Source organism: Mus caroli, chromosome 5 (assembly GCF_900094665.2).
Source record: "Mus caroli chromosome 5, CAROLI_EIJ_v1.1, whole genome shotgun sequence".
Taxonomy (NCBI): Eukaryota; Metazoa; Chordata; class Mammalia; order Rodentia; family Muridae; genus Mus; species Mus caroli.
This window is the reverse complement of record NC_034574.1, coordinates 115,972,332-115,983,342: the sequence shown is the minus strand read 5'-3', so window position 1 is coordinate 115,983,342 and position 11,011 is coordinate 115,972,332. Positions and strand designations below refer to the sequence as shown.

Here is an 11,011-nt window from a genome sequence, read left to right as displayed (position 1 = left end):
GGTAGAAAGTGTGGAGCCAGCTGGGCGTGGTGGCGCGCACGCCTTTAATCCCAACACTCGGGAGGCAGAGGCAGGCGGATTTCTGAGTTCGAGGCCAACCTGGTCTACAAAGTGAGTTCCAGGTCAGCCAGGGCTACACAGAGAAACCCTGTCTCGAAAAATCAAAAAAAAAAAAAGAAAGTGTGGAGCCACCCCGGGGGGTTTTAAGTTGAGTCTCTCTTCGAGAAAACTTAGCCCGGCTTCAGTGTCAGTGTGAGTACAAGGAGACGGTAGCCGGGAGATCTTGGGATACCATCTTGGAGAGCAGTTACAGTAGACTGTAGTAAAGGAGGAGGGAGACAGATGGTCAGGTTCAGGGATACTGACATGGCACCATGTCTTAGCTAGGGTTACTGTTGCTATGATACAAAACCACTGGGGGCTGGTGAGATGGCTCAGCGGTTAAGAGCACTAACTGCTCTTCTGAAGGTCCTGAGTTCAAATCCCAGCAACCACATGTTGGCTCACTACCACCCGTAATGAGATCTAACGCCTTCTTCTGGTGTGTCTGAAGACAGCTACGGTGTGCTTAACATATAATAATAAATAACCCTTTTTTTTATAAAGGGTTTAAAGGGGGAGGAAAGGGTTTCTTATTTCACTCACAGTTCTGTATAACAGTTCATTATCAAAGGCAGTGAGGGCAAGAACCTGGAGGCAGGAGCTGATGCAGAGCCCATGAAGAGGCTGCTTATTTGCTCACCATGGCTTGCTCAGCCTGGCTCCTTACAGAACCCAGGATCACCAGCCCAGGGATGGCCCCACCCACAATGGGCGGGGCTCTCCCACAGGACCATCAGCCCAGGGATGGCTCCACCCACAACGGGCCAGGCTCTCCCACATCAATCACCAATTAAGAAAATGCTCTGTAGCGGTGGTTCTCAACCTTAGGTTTTCTATGACCATCAGAGAGCACAGATATTTACATTATGATTTGTAACAGGAAGTAGCAGTGGAGAGAGTCACCATAACAGGAGGAACTGTATTAAAGGGTCGTAACATTAGGAAGGTTGAGAACCGCTGTTCTAAAGGCATGCCCTGTAGCTTGATCTTGCGGAGGTAGTTTTTCAGTTGAGGCTCCCTCCTCTGATGACTGCAGCTTGTGTCAAGGTGACGTAACACTATCCAGCACACACAGTCACTGGCAGACTGGGAGTAGAGGTGATTCGAGTTGGGAGCTCTGTAGGAGAAGCAGTTGTTGGTTGTGGGGTGCTCCCAGGATTGCAGCGTCTGGAGTCCTTCACTGGTTGTAGTAAACATGTATGTTCTATCCCCAGGGAGCCGCCGTTTGGTGGATGTCATGGACGTCAACACCCAGAAGGGTACCGAGATGAGCATGTCCCAGTTTGTGCGCTACTACGAGACACCAGAAGCACAGCGGGACAAACTGTACAACGTCATCAGCCTCGAGTTCAGCCATACGAAGCTGGAGCATCTGGTCAAGCGTCCCACTGTGGTAGGCCACTGCCTTTATGATGTCTTCCTTCCTTGCCTGCCAGCCAGCGACTTGCTTTCCATGGGCCTGCCTCTAAGCTGCTTGCTTCTAGAGATAGAGTGGTTGGGTGGGTGTGGCCGAGACTGATCCCTTAGGGTATGGTTGGGAAATGTAGGGCAGAGTTGGATCTGATGCCTGAACGGGTGACGTGGGAGAGGCAGTCTAGCTGAAGGCATCCAGGGACTCCTCAGGCAGAGGAGTGGTTCTCTCTGGAGATGGCTCGGTGTGCTTATGACGGATTGGTTTTCAGGTGGACCTGGTCGACTGGGTGGACAACATGTGGCCTCAGCATCTAAAGGAAAAGCAGACAGAAGCCACCAATGCCCTTGCAGAGATGAAGTACCCCAAAGTGAAAAAGTAAGATGGCTTCCCTGGTGTGGGACTGGGGGAGGGGTGGTCCTTGATGCAGGTCTCATGGTTGCTTCAGAGATGAAGGATTGATACCCAACTGGACTGCGGTAGTGACATGAGAGATGAGTCCCCTAGGTGTAGTAAACAAACTGCCATGTTATCTCCCAGGGATCCAGGCCTCTGCGTCCTGGGATGGGGTCAGGCCTTTCTTCCTGTTGGCCCTGGAGCCTGCACACAGCTTCTTTGGAAGTGGTGATCTGAGAGGCTTGGTGGGAACTATCGCGGCGGCATCCATGTTTGTGTATGGGTACACATTTATCTGTTCTTTGAAACCTCTGTGTGACAGTGTCCCGTGTGACACTTTCAGAGGGACATGTCTGTACATTAGACACAGCGTTTGGAGCATCATGGGACTGGGGCTAGTCTAACCTTTTCCTCTCTTTAAAGATTTCTTTAATGTGTGTGTGTGTGTGTGTGTGTGTGTGTGTGCCTGCATGTATAAATGTGCACCTCGTATGTGCCTGGTGCTTCAGATTCCCTGGAAGGGCAAGGGTTATGTCCATCTTGCGGGTCCTGGGATCCAAGCCTGAGCTCGTGCTCTCTGTAAAGTAGCCAGTGTCGTCTGTCCATCCCATTTCTCTTCTCCTTGGTGTTGAGATCTAGAACCTCTGAACCAGAAGCACCTTTCCCAAGCAATGCTCATTGCCACCTTAGTCATCTGACATTCAGAGGTTCCTGGTGGCCACCCGAGGGTGGCCAAGGTGGGAAAAGGAACCTGTAGTTGAGATCAGAGCCCTCATTACAGATCACATGACCAAGCACGTTCTGAGCCTACTGTTCGGTATGGGCAGCAGTACTTGGGAGTCCTCTCATATTGAAGGGATTTGAATAACGAACCATCCGGAGGAGGAGGAGGAGGAGGAGGTGGAGGTGGTCACCTTGGATACTTCTGCCATTATAGACCCTCTGTTTCTCTCCCCGAAATGGGAAGGAGATGTGGGCTTCCCAGAAAGACTGATGCTGGCAGCATGGCTCTATTAGCATCTCTGCTTAGTCCTGCTGCCAGCCGTGCCCCCAGGAAATCTCAGCCATGAACTCCTCATTCCCTCGGCCCTGCCATTCAGCCAGTGTTGAATGCAGACTGAGTGCCAGGCTTTTGTGAGGCAGACTAGCACACTGGCCCCTGGATTTCTCAATGTTCAGTTGTCTCTGTCTCTGTGTCTCTATCTCTCTCTTTTATTAATTCATGGACATTTTTCTTCCCCTCTAAGCTAAAGTTTAATGTATTGCCTGGATCCGGGCTGTATCAAAGGCAGAGAATGGGGTCCGGGTGCAGAGGGAGAGAGCGGGGGCTCTTTTTTAGTTCTGTTCTGTTGTGATTCAAGTACACTAAAATGTTGAGTCGGGCAGATAACGAGGTGAATAAGGCTTAGGGCCTCCATCCACACCCACCCTGTACAGAGCCTGCCCTGTAGCTTATAAGCCGCCACATTTCTAGGCAAAAGGAAACATATCCACACAGGTGACTCCTTTGGAGCTCTTGTTTTCAAGGAGTCTTCTTGGAGGACAGGGAGCCATTAACTTGGGGTTTATTTCTTCTTTGCTTTGTTTCTTCTCGAGACAGGGTTTCTCTGTGTAGCCCAACTGTCCTGGAACTCACTCTGTAGACCAGGCTGGCCTTGAATTCACAGAGATCCTGCCTCCCAAGTGCCGGAATTGAAGGCAGGTGCCAACACGCGGACTTTTCTTTTAAAATTATCTCTTCATTATTATCATTGTGTGTAGGTGATGCATGTGGGGGCAGGGCATGTACCACAGTGTGCACACCAAAGTCAGAGGTCAGGTGTTTGTGGGAACTGGTCACATTTGGGTGACCGGGCATGTGCGGCAAGCTCTCTCTTTACCTACAGGGCCACCTCTGGTTCCTAACTGAGCTTTGGGGGATGGGGTGGGGGACTTGTGAGGATTGGGAAGGGGTTGGGAAAGAGAAGTGGTGTAGAGGGACCTGGAAGGAAGAAGCATATCATGACCAGTCCCTTGACTGTTTTCATTCATTCATTCATTTATTCATTCTTTCAGCAATGGTGAATTGGGCGTCATGGTTGTGCTTAAGACACAGGGTCTGGGAACTCCGTTCAATTTGTAGAGAGACAGGGTGTTAATAAAACAGTGACAGAGCCACGTGGTGGTGGTGCACGCCTTTAATCCCAGCACTTGGGAGGCAGAGGCAGGTGGATCTCTGAGTTCGAGGTCAGCCTGGTCTACAAAGTGAGTTCCAGAACAGCCAGGGCTACACAGTGAAACCCTGTCTCGGAAAAAACAAACAAACAAAAAACCCCAAATAAAACAGTGACAGAAATACATGGAAACTGAACCCTGGAGGGTAAAGCTACCAACAGAACCGTGACGTGTCTTGGTACTGGTCTGAGGTGAATCAGCCCGTACCAAGTTCTTAGTTTATCCCAGAGCTCCCCGATAGAGCTAGTCTAGCTAACCAGCTCACTTTCAAAGATCCTCTGTTTCGGCCTCACGAGGTACTAAGGACTACAGACGTCTAGGCTGCCTCCACCCTGGAATTTCTGTGAGTCCTGGGGAATCTGAACTCGGGTCTTCATGGCCGGGCAGGTGCCTTTACAAACACTGAGTAGTTAGTTTCTCTAGTTTTGGGGAGGGTGGGTTGTGAGAGCCTCAATGTATAACCCAGGATGAGCTCAAAGCTTAAGATCCTCATGCCTACACAAGTACTGGAGATTTTTCATCACCCCCTCTGTCCCCCACCATGTACTTCTGTTCCCCTGAGAGCAGAGCAGGATACATTCCTGTAGGCTTATATTCTGCAAATGCTCCTGCTGGATTGGAGGTGTGAGTGAGGAGGCTGCTGCCTGGCCTACATCCCAACAGAGGAGAAAAGAGGTGATCACACCTGGGCATATATTTAGGGAGTTAAATAGATCGTGCTGGGTGATATAAATTCATACTAAAGTCTGCCTTGCCTTTCTGAGTGCTTCCACACAGTCTACTTTATGCAAAGATTCCTTTAAACATGCCCTCTGCACACTTAGCGACTCTCCAATTACCAAAACAATGGGGGCATAAATACACGACTTTTGAGGCCCACGTGTCTCAGATGTATCCCTGAGATTGTGTGTCGAACGCATTTCCAAACTCCATCAGTGGCCATGGGAACTTCTTATAGGATTTGAACCTTGCTAGGAAGGACGCTGTCACCTTGGAGATAGTCCATTTGTTTGACTGAAAAGAAAGGCCGATTTCAAATGTTCATAAGCAAGGTGGAAAAAAAAAATGCCACCATGATGGAGTCCTCTGGGAATAGGGAACGGTCCTGTGGAATTTAATTAAAATGACATTGTTTCTGAAAAGCACTGTGCTTCCTTGCTGGAGGCGCCTGCAGAACAGACAGCTGATGGCCCTCCTGAATAGAAGGAGGGTTTGTGGAGTGGAGGGGGACATGTGACAGACACTGAGCCCCCTTTCTCCCCACCCCGCCTCTGGGATTTATACAGCTCCATTGTGGTCAAAGGTTTAGGAATTTTAATAGGTTTCAGTTGAGAGTATGGAGGCAGGGGAAGGCGAATGGGATTCAGGTCCCTGAGTCTGAGGACTTGTAGGGAGTTAAAGGGTTTTTTGTTTTTTGTTCTTTTGGGTTTTTTTTTGTTGTTGTTGTTGTTGTTTTTTGTTTTTTGTTTTGTTTTTGGTGCAATCAGTTAAGATAGTTATCACATCTCAGTGGTTAAAGTGGTTAAAGCCAAGACCTCATTCTCATGGTGTATATATTGTGGAAATGATACAATGTATTAAGTGTCTCAATGGAACATAATGAGGTAGGGTCTAAAAGAGAGGTAGAAAAGGAAGGGATGCAGGGATGCTTGGTGAATACTGATACTGCCCTGCATTTCTGCTGATCCATCATCCCCCTGCCCCCCCCCCTCCAAGAGATGCTTGGATTGTGTAGAATTCTCCATATTGGAAAAGCCCACCCTGGCAGTGACAGTAGCAGAGTATCCCTGACCTGGTTGTGTATTGTTGCATAGCCTTACCCTTAACTTGAACATTCTAAAAACAACAACAACAAAATGAACAGAGGCAGGTGTGGTGGCTCCCACCTGCTGTCCCACCGACACTTGAGGGGTAACAAGAGGACCACTGTGCGTCCAAGTCTGAAACGACCACTTCACACCCACCCCCTACCTCCCCAAAGCTTAAGTCCCCCAAAGATGGTGTCAATTTCTGCAGATCTGGACTCTAAAAGCTGCAGGATGGTTTTTGCTCAAGGGCTCTTGGGAGCTTCGGTCTAGGCTGCGTTCATCCTAAGGGCAGAGCCTGGCTTAAGGGTCCACTTCTGAAATTGAGCATCCATGGGGCTGTGGGCAGGAAGCCAGCGAAGGTGGCAGTGCTCACCGTGTGGCCCTCCCCACAAGGCTATTTGAATGGTCCCAGAGTGAGTGCTGCCAGGAAGATCTGAGAGGAAGTAATGCTCTGCTCCTGTGACCTAATTTTGAAAGTCATATCCTATTGACTTCTCTTCATTCATTCATTAATTAGTCCAGCTAGCAGCACTCTAAGGGACAGAGATGTGCACTTCCTTTTCTGTTTCCTTTTGGAGGGGGTGGTGGTCTCTTTTGAGACAAGATTTCACATAGCCTAGGCTGACCTCGAGTTTACTGTATAGCCAAGGATGACCTTAACTTCCAATTCCCCTGCTTCAACATCTGGGGGTACAGGCATGTGACCCCATGTCTTGTTTTTTTTTTTTTTTTTTTTNCCTGGAACTCACTTTGTAGACCAGGCTGGCCTCGAACTCAGAAATCCGCCTGCCTCTGCCTCCCGAGTGCTGGGATTAAAGGCGTGTGCCACCACGCCCATGTCTTGTTTTTAAGTTAAAATTTTAATTAAAAATTTTACCAATATGTATGTATGTATATATACAATATACATATATATACATGTGTATATACACACACATATATGTATATATACACATACATACATGTAGGCAAAACATACATATATACACACACTCATATATGTATGTACAAGCATGTATGTATGTAAATGCATAGAGTGTGTGAGTGTGTGTGTGTGTATGTGTGTGTGTGTACATCCTATGTGGCCCTGCAGAGGCCAAGAGCTAGTAGTATCTGGTCTCCAGGAACTGAATTACAATTGTCAGCTACCATGTGTGCAGGAAGCCAAGCCTGGGTCTTCTAAAAGAGCAGCAAGTGCTCTTTACCATTGAGCCATCTCTCCAGCACTCCCCAGTCCTGTTTTTATGTGATGCTTGCTAGACAGACACTCTACCAACAGGGAAGCTACATTCCAAGCTTCCCTCCCTTTGGTCTCTGTGGTGCAGAGATGAAATTCCAGGGCCCATGCTTGCTCCAGAGGAGTGCTCTCCCACTGAGCTGTAGCCTAAGCTCTTAGCTTTACCTCCTGAAGAGGGGAGCTTGAGAGAACTTGTGGGGGCCAAGCTTCCACAATCCCCCAGGTCTGGGCATGTGGTGTACCTTTCTTACTAAGGATTGGGCATGGTAATGCATTGCAGAAAGGGATTAGGGCGTGTCCTCCCTACTCCTGCTAGAGCAGTAGGGACTTTGGGCAGTGAGTGCTGCTAGCCTAATGATAGGCTATGGGGCTCACAGTCAAGGAGCTCAGAATCCCAGCAAAAAAAAAAAAAAAAAAAAGGAGGGGGTGGCTCAAAGCAAGCATATGTTTGCAGCTCAGATGATTGTAATGGAGTCCCCCTACCCCCGAGGTTTGACTGTATGTTTTCACTCTACTGAGAAGAAAATGGGGGCAGGGGGAGATATTGGGTGGAACACAGGACAACACTGCCACTGAACACACTCAAGCATCCTCCTCTTGGGGAGACTTGGCTTGCCCTGCATGGAGCCTCTGTCTGCCCCAGGCTGTCTCTCTCCTGTCCTGTGGGAAGACTGGAGTGAGTACCCAGTGGGTGATGGGTGACGTGTGGGGTATGGTCCTGAGGTAGGATAAAAAGTCTGCATGCCTGGCCTTTTGGGGTCTGGTGGTCTCTGCTTTCCCGCTGGGCCGCCTTTACATTTGTTACAGCCACACCTACCTCTTTCTCAGTGATCACCTGTGTCTGTCTGACTAGGTAGGGAAACGGACAGCTGTGGCCTCCAGGCTGGACTCCAGACCTCGAGAGCCTTGGCTCTTTGCTTAACATCTCTGCCAGTTTGTCCTGTTCTGTAGGGTCACTACTCAGGTGTTCTGTTGGACACCGGCATATATATACGTCAGAGACACACCACTGACAGGTGTGCTAGCTTTTTACAAATAAAGAGACTGGCTTCATAGTAGGTCAGTGAAGGCAATATAGATCCTGAGCAGGGAGCTTGAACTGAGACACTGCCCTTTAAAACTTCTGTTTCATTATTTTAAACAAAGTCTCATGTAACCCAGCCTGGCTTTGAACTCATCCTCCTGACTCTCTCTTTTTAAGTGTTGGGATTTTAGGCACATGTCTCCACCCCCAGTGAAAGGGTTCTCTTAGGATTTTTTTCATAGTTAAAATAGACCAAAAAAAAAAAAAATAGATAGGTGAGCCAGGCATAGTGGTATACACACACCTTTAATCCCAGCAGTTGGGAGGCAGAGGCAGGCAGATTCTGTCAGTTTGAGGCCAGCTTCATCTACAGAGTGAATTTCAGGACAGCCAAGGTTACATAGTGAGAGCCTGTCTTCCCCTCACCCTCAAAAGCCCCCCAAATATAACACACATGTAAAAGTAACTAAAAAAAAATTGCTAGCCTAGTTGCCCAGGCATGCACATGAAGAATTTGGTTGGAGCTATGAAGTGACAAGTTAGAGTTCACTAGAGATGCCACGTTCCTAAAAGAGACAATCTACCCAAGGTCCCAACCTGATGAGAATTTAAGATTGGTGTTGATGCTTTCTCTCCACAAATGAATCATCTACGGTCCTTCCATTAAGGATCAGGTATATATTTGTCCTCTATAAAGTATTCCTCTCATTTGAGCTTCCCGGTCCAGTTGTCAGGGTGGCCTCAATCTGCCAGCTTTATTTCCAAATTGGTTTCTAAGTGTGACAAAAATACTTGCTCAAGGACTCCTCCCCAGTGACCGGTGCTCATACCCAAGATAGGGAGAGTTCTTTGGAGTCGTTAATTTTACCGTTCAACCGATAAAACGTACACCTGCTTTAAAAAAAAAAAATCCAATCAGGTAAAGTCTAAGCTTATAGACAGAATGCTATAAGGTTCAGAGGGAATGCCTGGGTCACTGAGCACCTGGAAATGTGTTCAGTGTTTGCATAGAGTGGGGGTGATGGGTCCGAAGGGTGACATAGGGATGATACTGTCTTACTGGATTGTGAATGTATCCGTTTATAGATTACACTTTAGTTAGACCTAACTACGTCACTGGCTTTTCTGCAGTGTACAGTGTTTGACCAAAGAATGGAATTTGGCTTCTGTCTCTTCAGAGCCAGGCAAACCTCTGCCTCCTTGTGGCTTTGGAGGAAGGCTGTAGGGCCAGAGTTGGAAGGAGATTCTCTCTGGACACCCCCAGGGTAGGACTTTTGAGTTGAGTTAAACTCTTCTTTTTGCCTAAAGGCAGTGAGTGGTTGAGCTTTGGGTGTAGCTTGGAATTTTGGTGTTAAAGTTCGGGCCAGGTAGATCTGGGAGGGACTGGGAGAGTCACAGACCGGCCATGATGACTACTGGCCACTTGTAAGTTAATATCAAGGTAAGGGGCTTACTTACCCTGAACTCCTCGACAGTTGGCTTACTCATCTGAAATGGTGGGACTTCAGCTCACAGTGTTGTGAAGTTTGGCTTGAACAATGTATTTTGTAATTTTGTAGAAAAGGCTACTGAGGGGCAGGTCGGGGAAGAGTGTCTGGAATGCCCTAGTTAAACTTCAGGTTACCTCCTGTTACTCAATTACCCCGAGAGAGGAAAGAAATTGCCTAAGATCACAGAGCTCTCTCAGGACTAAAACCTCACCTTTCCCCATCACGTACTCTCCAGGCATCTTAGCTCTGGCCCTCCCTCCATCTATGCCTAAGGATGGATATTTAAGGCAGGTGGCTTTATATTAGGTCACCACCTGGGTAGCAAGGTGGGAAAACCCGGACCCAGTAGTCCTCAGTCTACTGCCGGGGAGTGCGGGAGTGGGCTAGGGATCCGGTGTGTAGCCCGGAGCTCTTCTCTGTCGCCGCCGGCCTCTCCACCTCCCTGGCGGCCTCCGCGCCGCACGGCTGTTCAGTTTCAGCGTGGGGATGTGCACAGGCTGCGCCTGTCTCCCCGAGGAAGGAAGGCGGCGCGAGAGGGCCCCAGCGTCCTGGGCTGGAGCCTGGCAGCACGGTGGAGGGGGGTCGGCTGCCGTCGCCTCACGGGTCTGGGCGCGCGTCGAGCCTCTGCGGAAGGGGACGCCAGGGAGCCGCTCCTCTGCCACCGAGGGTAACCTCCTTTGTGGCGCGTGGGGCGGGTGTGGGTAGCCTCCTGCCCGCGGGATGCTCGGCCAGCGTCGCTGAGCTGTTCTTTGTGTCTCCCCGGGCGGGTTGGAAGTGTGGGGCGTGTACGTTCGCGCCCGCGTGGCGCCTCCAGCCCGCCACCCGTCGCCAGCTTTCCTGGGCTCTCTCCATCAGACCTTTGCTCAAAGGGATATCAATTGGGCCACCTGGGGGAGAGTTTCTGGAAGTTGGAGAGAGAAGGGCAAGGTGGGGCCGCCCCACCTCTCCAGACCCCAGGCCTCGCCCCAAAGTTGGTGTGGCAGGTGCAGCGCCCCCCTTATGCCTCTTGTCTCCCGCCATCCCCGGCCTCCAACCGTTGAAAGGACTGAGCTCCTGCGCTACAGATTTTCCGCAATTTCAGCTGCGAACTTGCGGGGTGCACAGAAGCCACCTAGCGTGGGGGGTGGGGTGGGGGTGTCGCGTGCCTGGCTGTCCAGCCTTGCCGTTGCGGAAGCCTGGCTAGCTGGCGGGCTGGCTGTGGCACCAAGCCGAGAGAGCGGAGGTACCCATGTGACTGCGGTGTGCTTGGGAGGAGGAAGCTGTAGAGGTCAGTGCAAAGGCGGCACGCCAGAGCGAGCAGGAGCGAGGAGGGAGCCCCAAGTCAGCGCG

The 11,011-nt window shown here is 49.9% G+C and overlaps 1 protein-coding gene across 10 annotated transcripts in view; it reads left to right on the top strand.

Moving 5' to 3' along the window:
• Positions 1-11,011, top strand: part of Kdm2b (lysine demethylase 2B) — a 118,427-nt gene that overhangs the window by 27,192 nt on the left and 80,224 nt on the right. For 8 of the 10 annotated variants that reach the window (XM_021162211.2, XM_029477474.1, XM_021162212.2 and 5 more), the window contains 2 exons: positions 1,317-1,495; positions 1,785-1,891. In XM_021162211.2, coding sequence (XP_021017870.1) covers positions 1,317-1,495; positions 1,785-1,891 — 286 coding nt within the window. Of the gene's footprint in view, positions 1-1,316; positions 1,496-1,784; positions 1,892-9,382; positions 9,458-10,789; positions 10,950-11,011 lie in introns of those variants that run through there. The other 2 variants (XM_029477480.1, XM_029477479.1) reach the window with 2 other exon arrangements.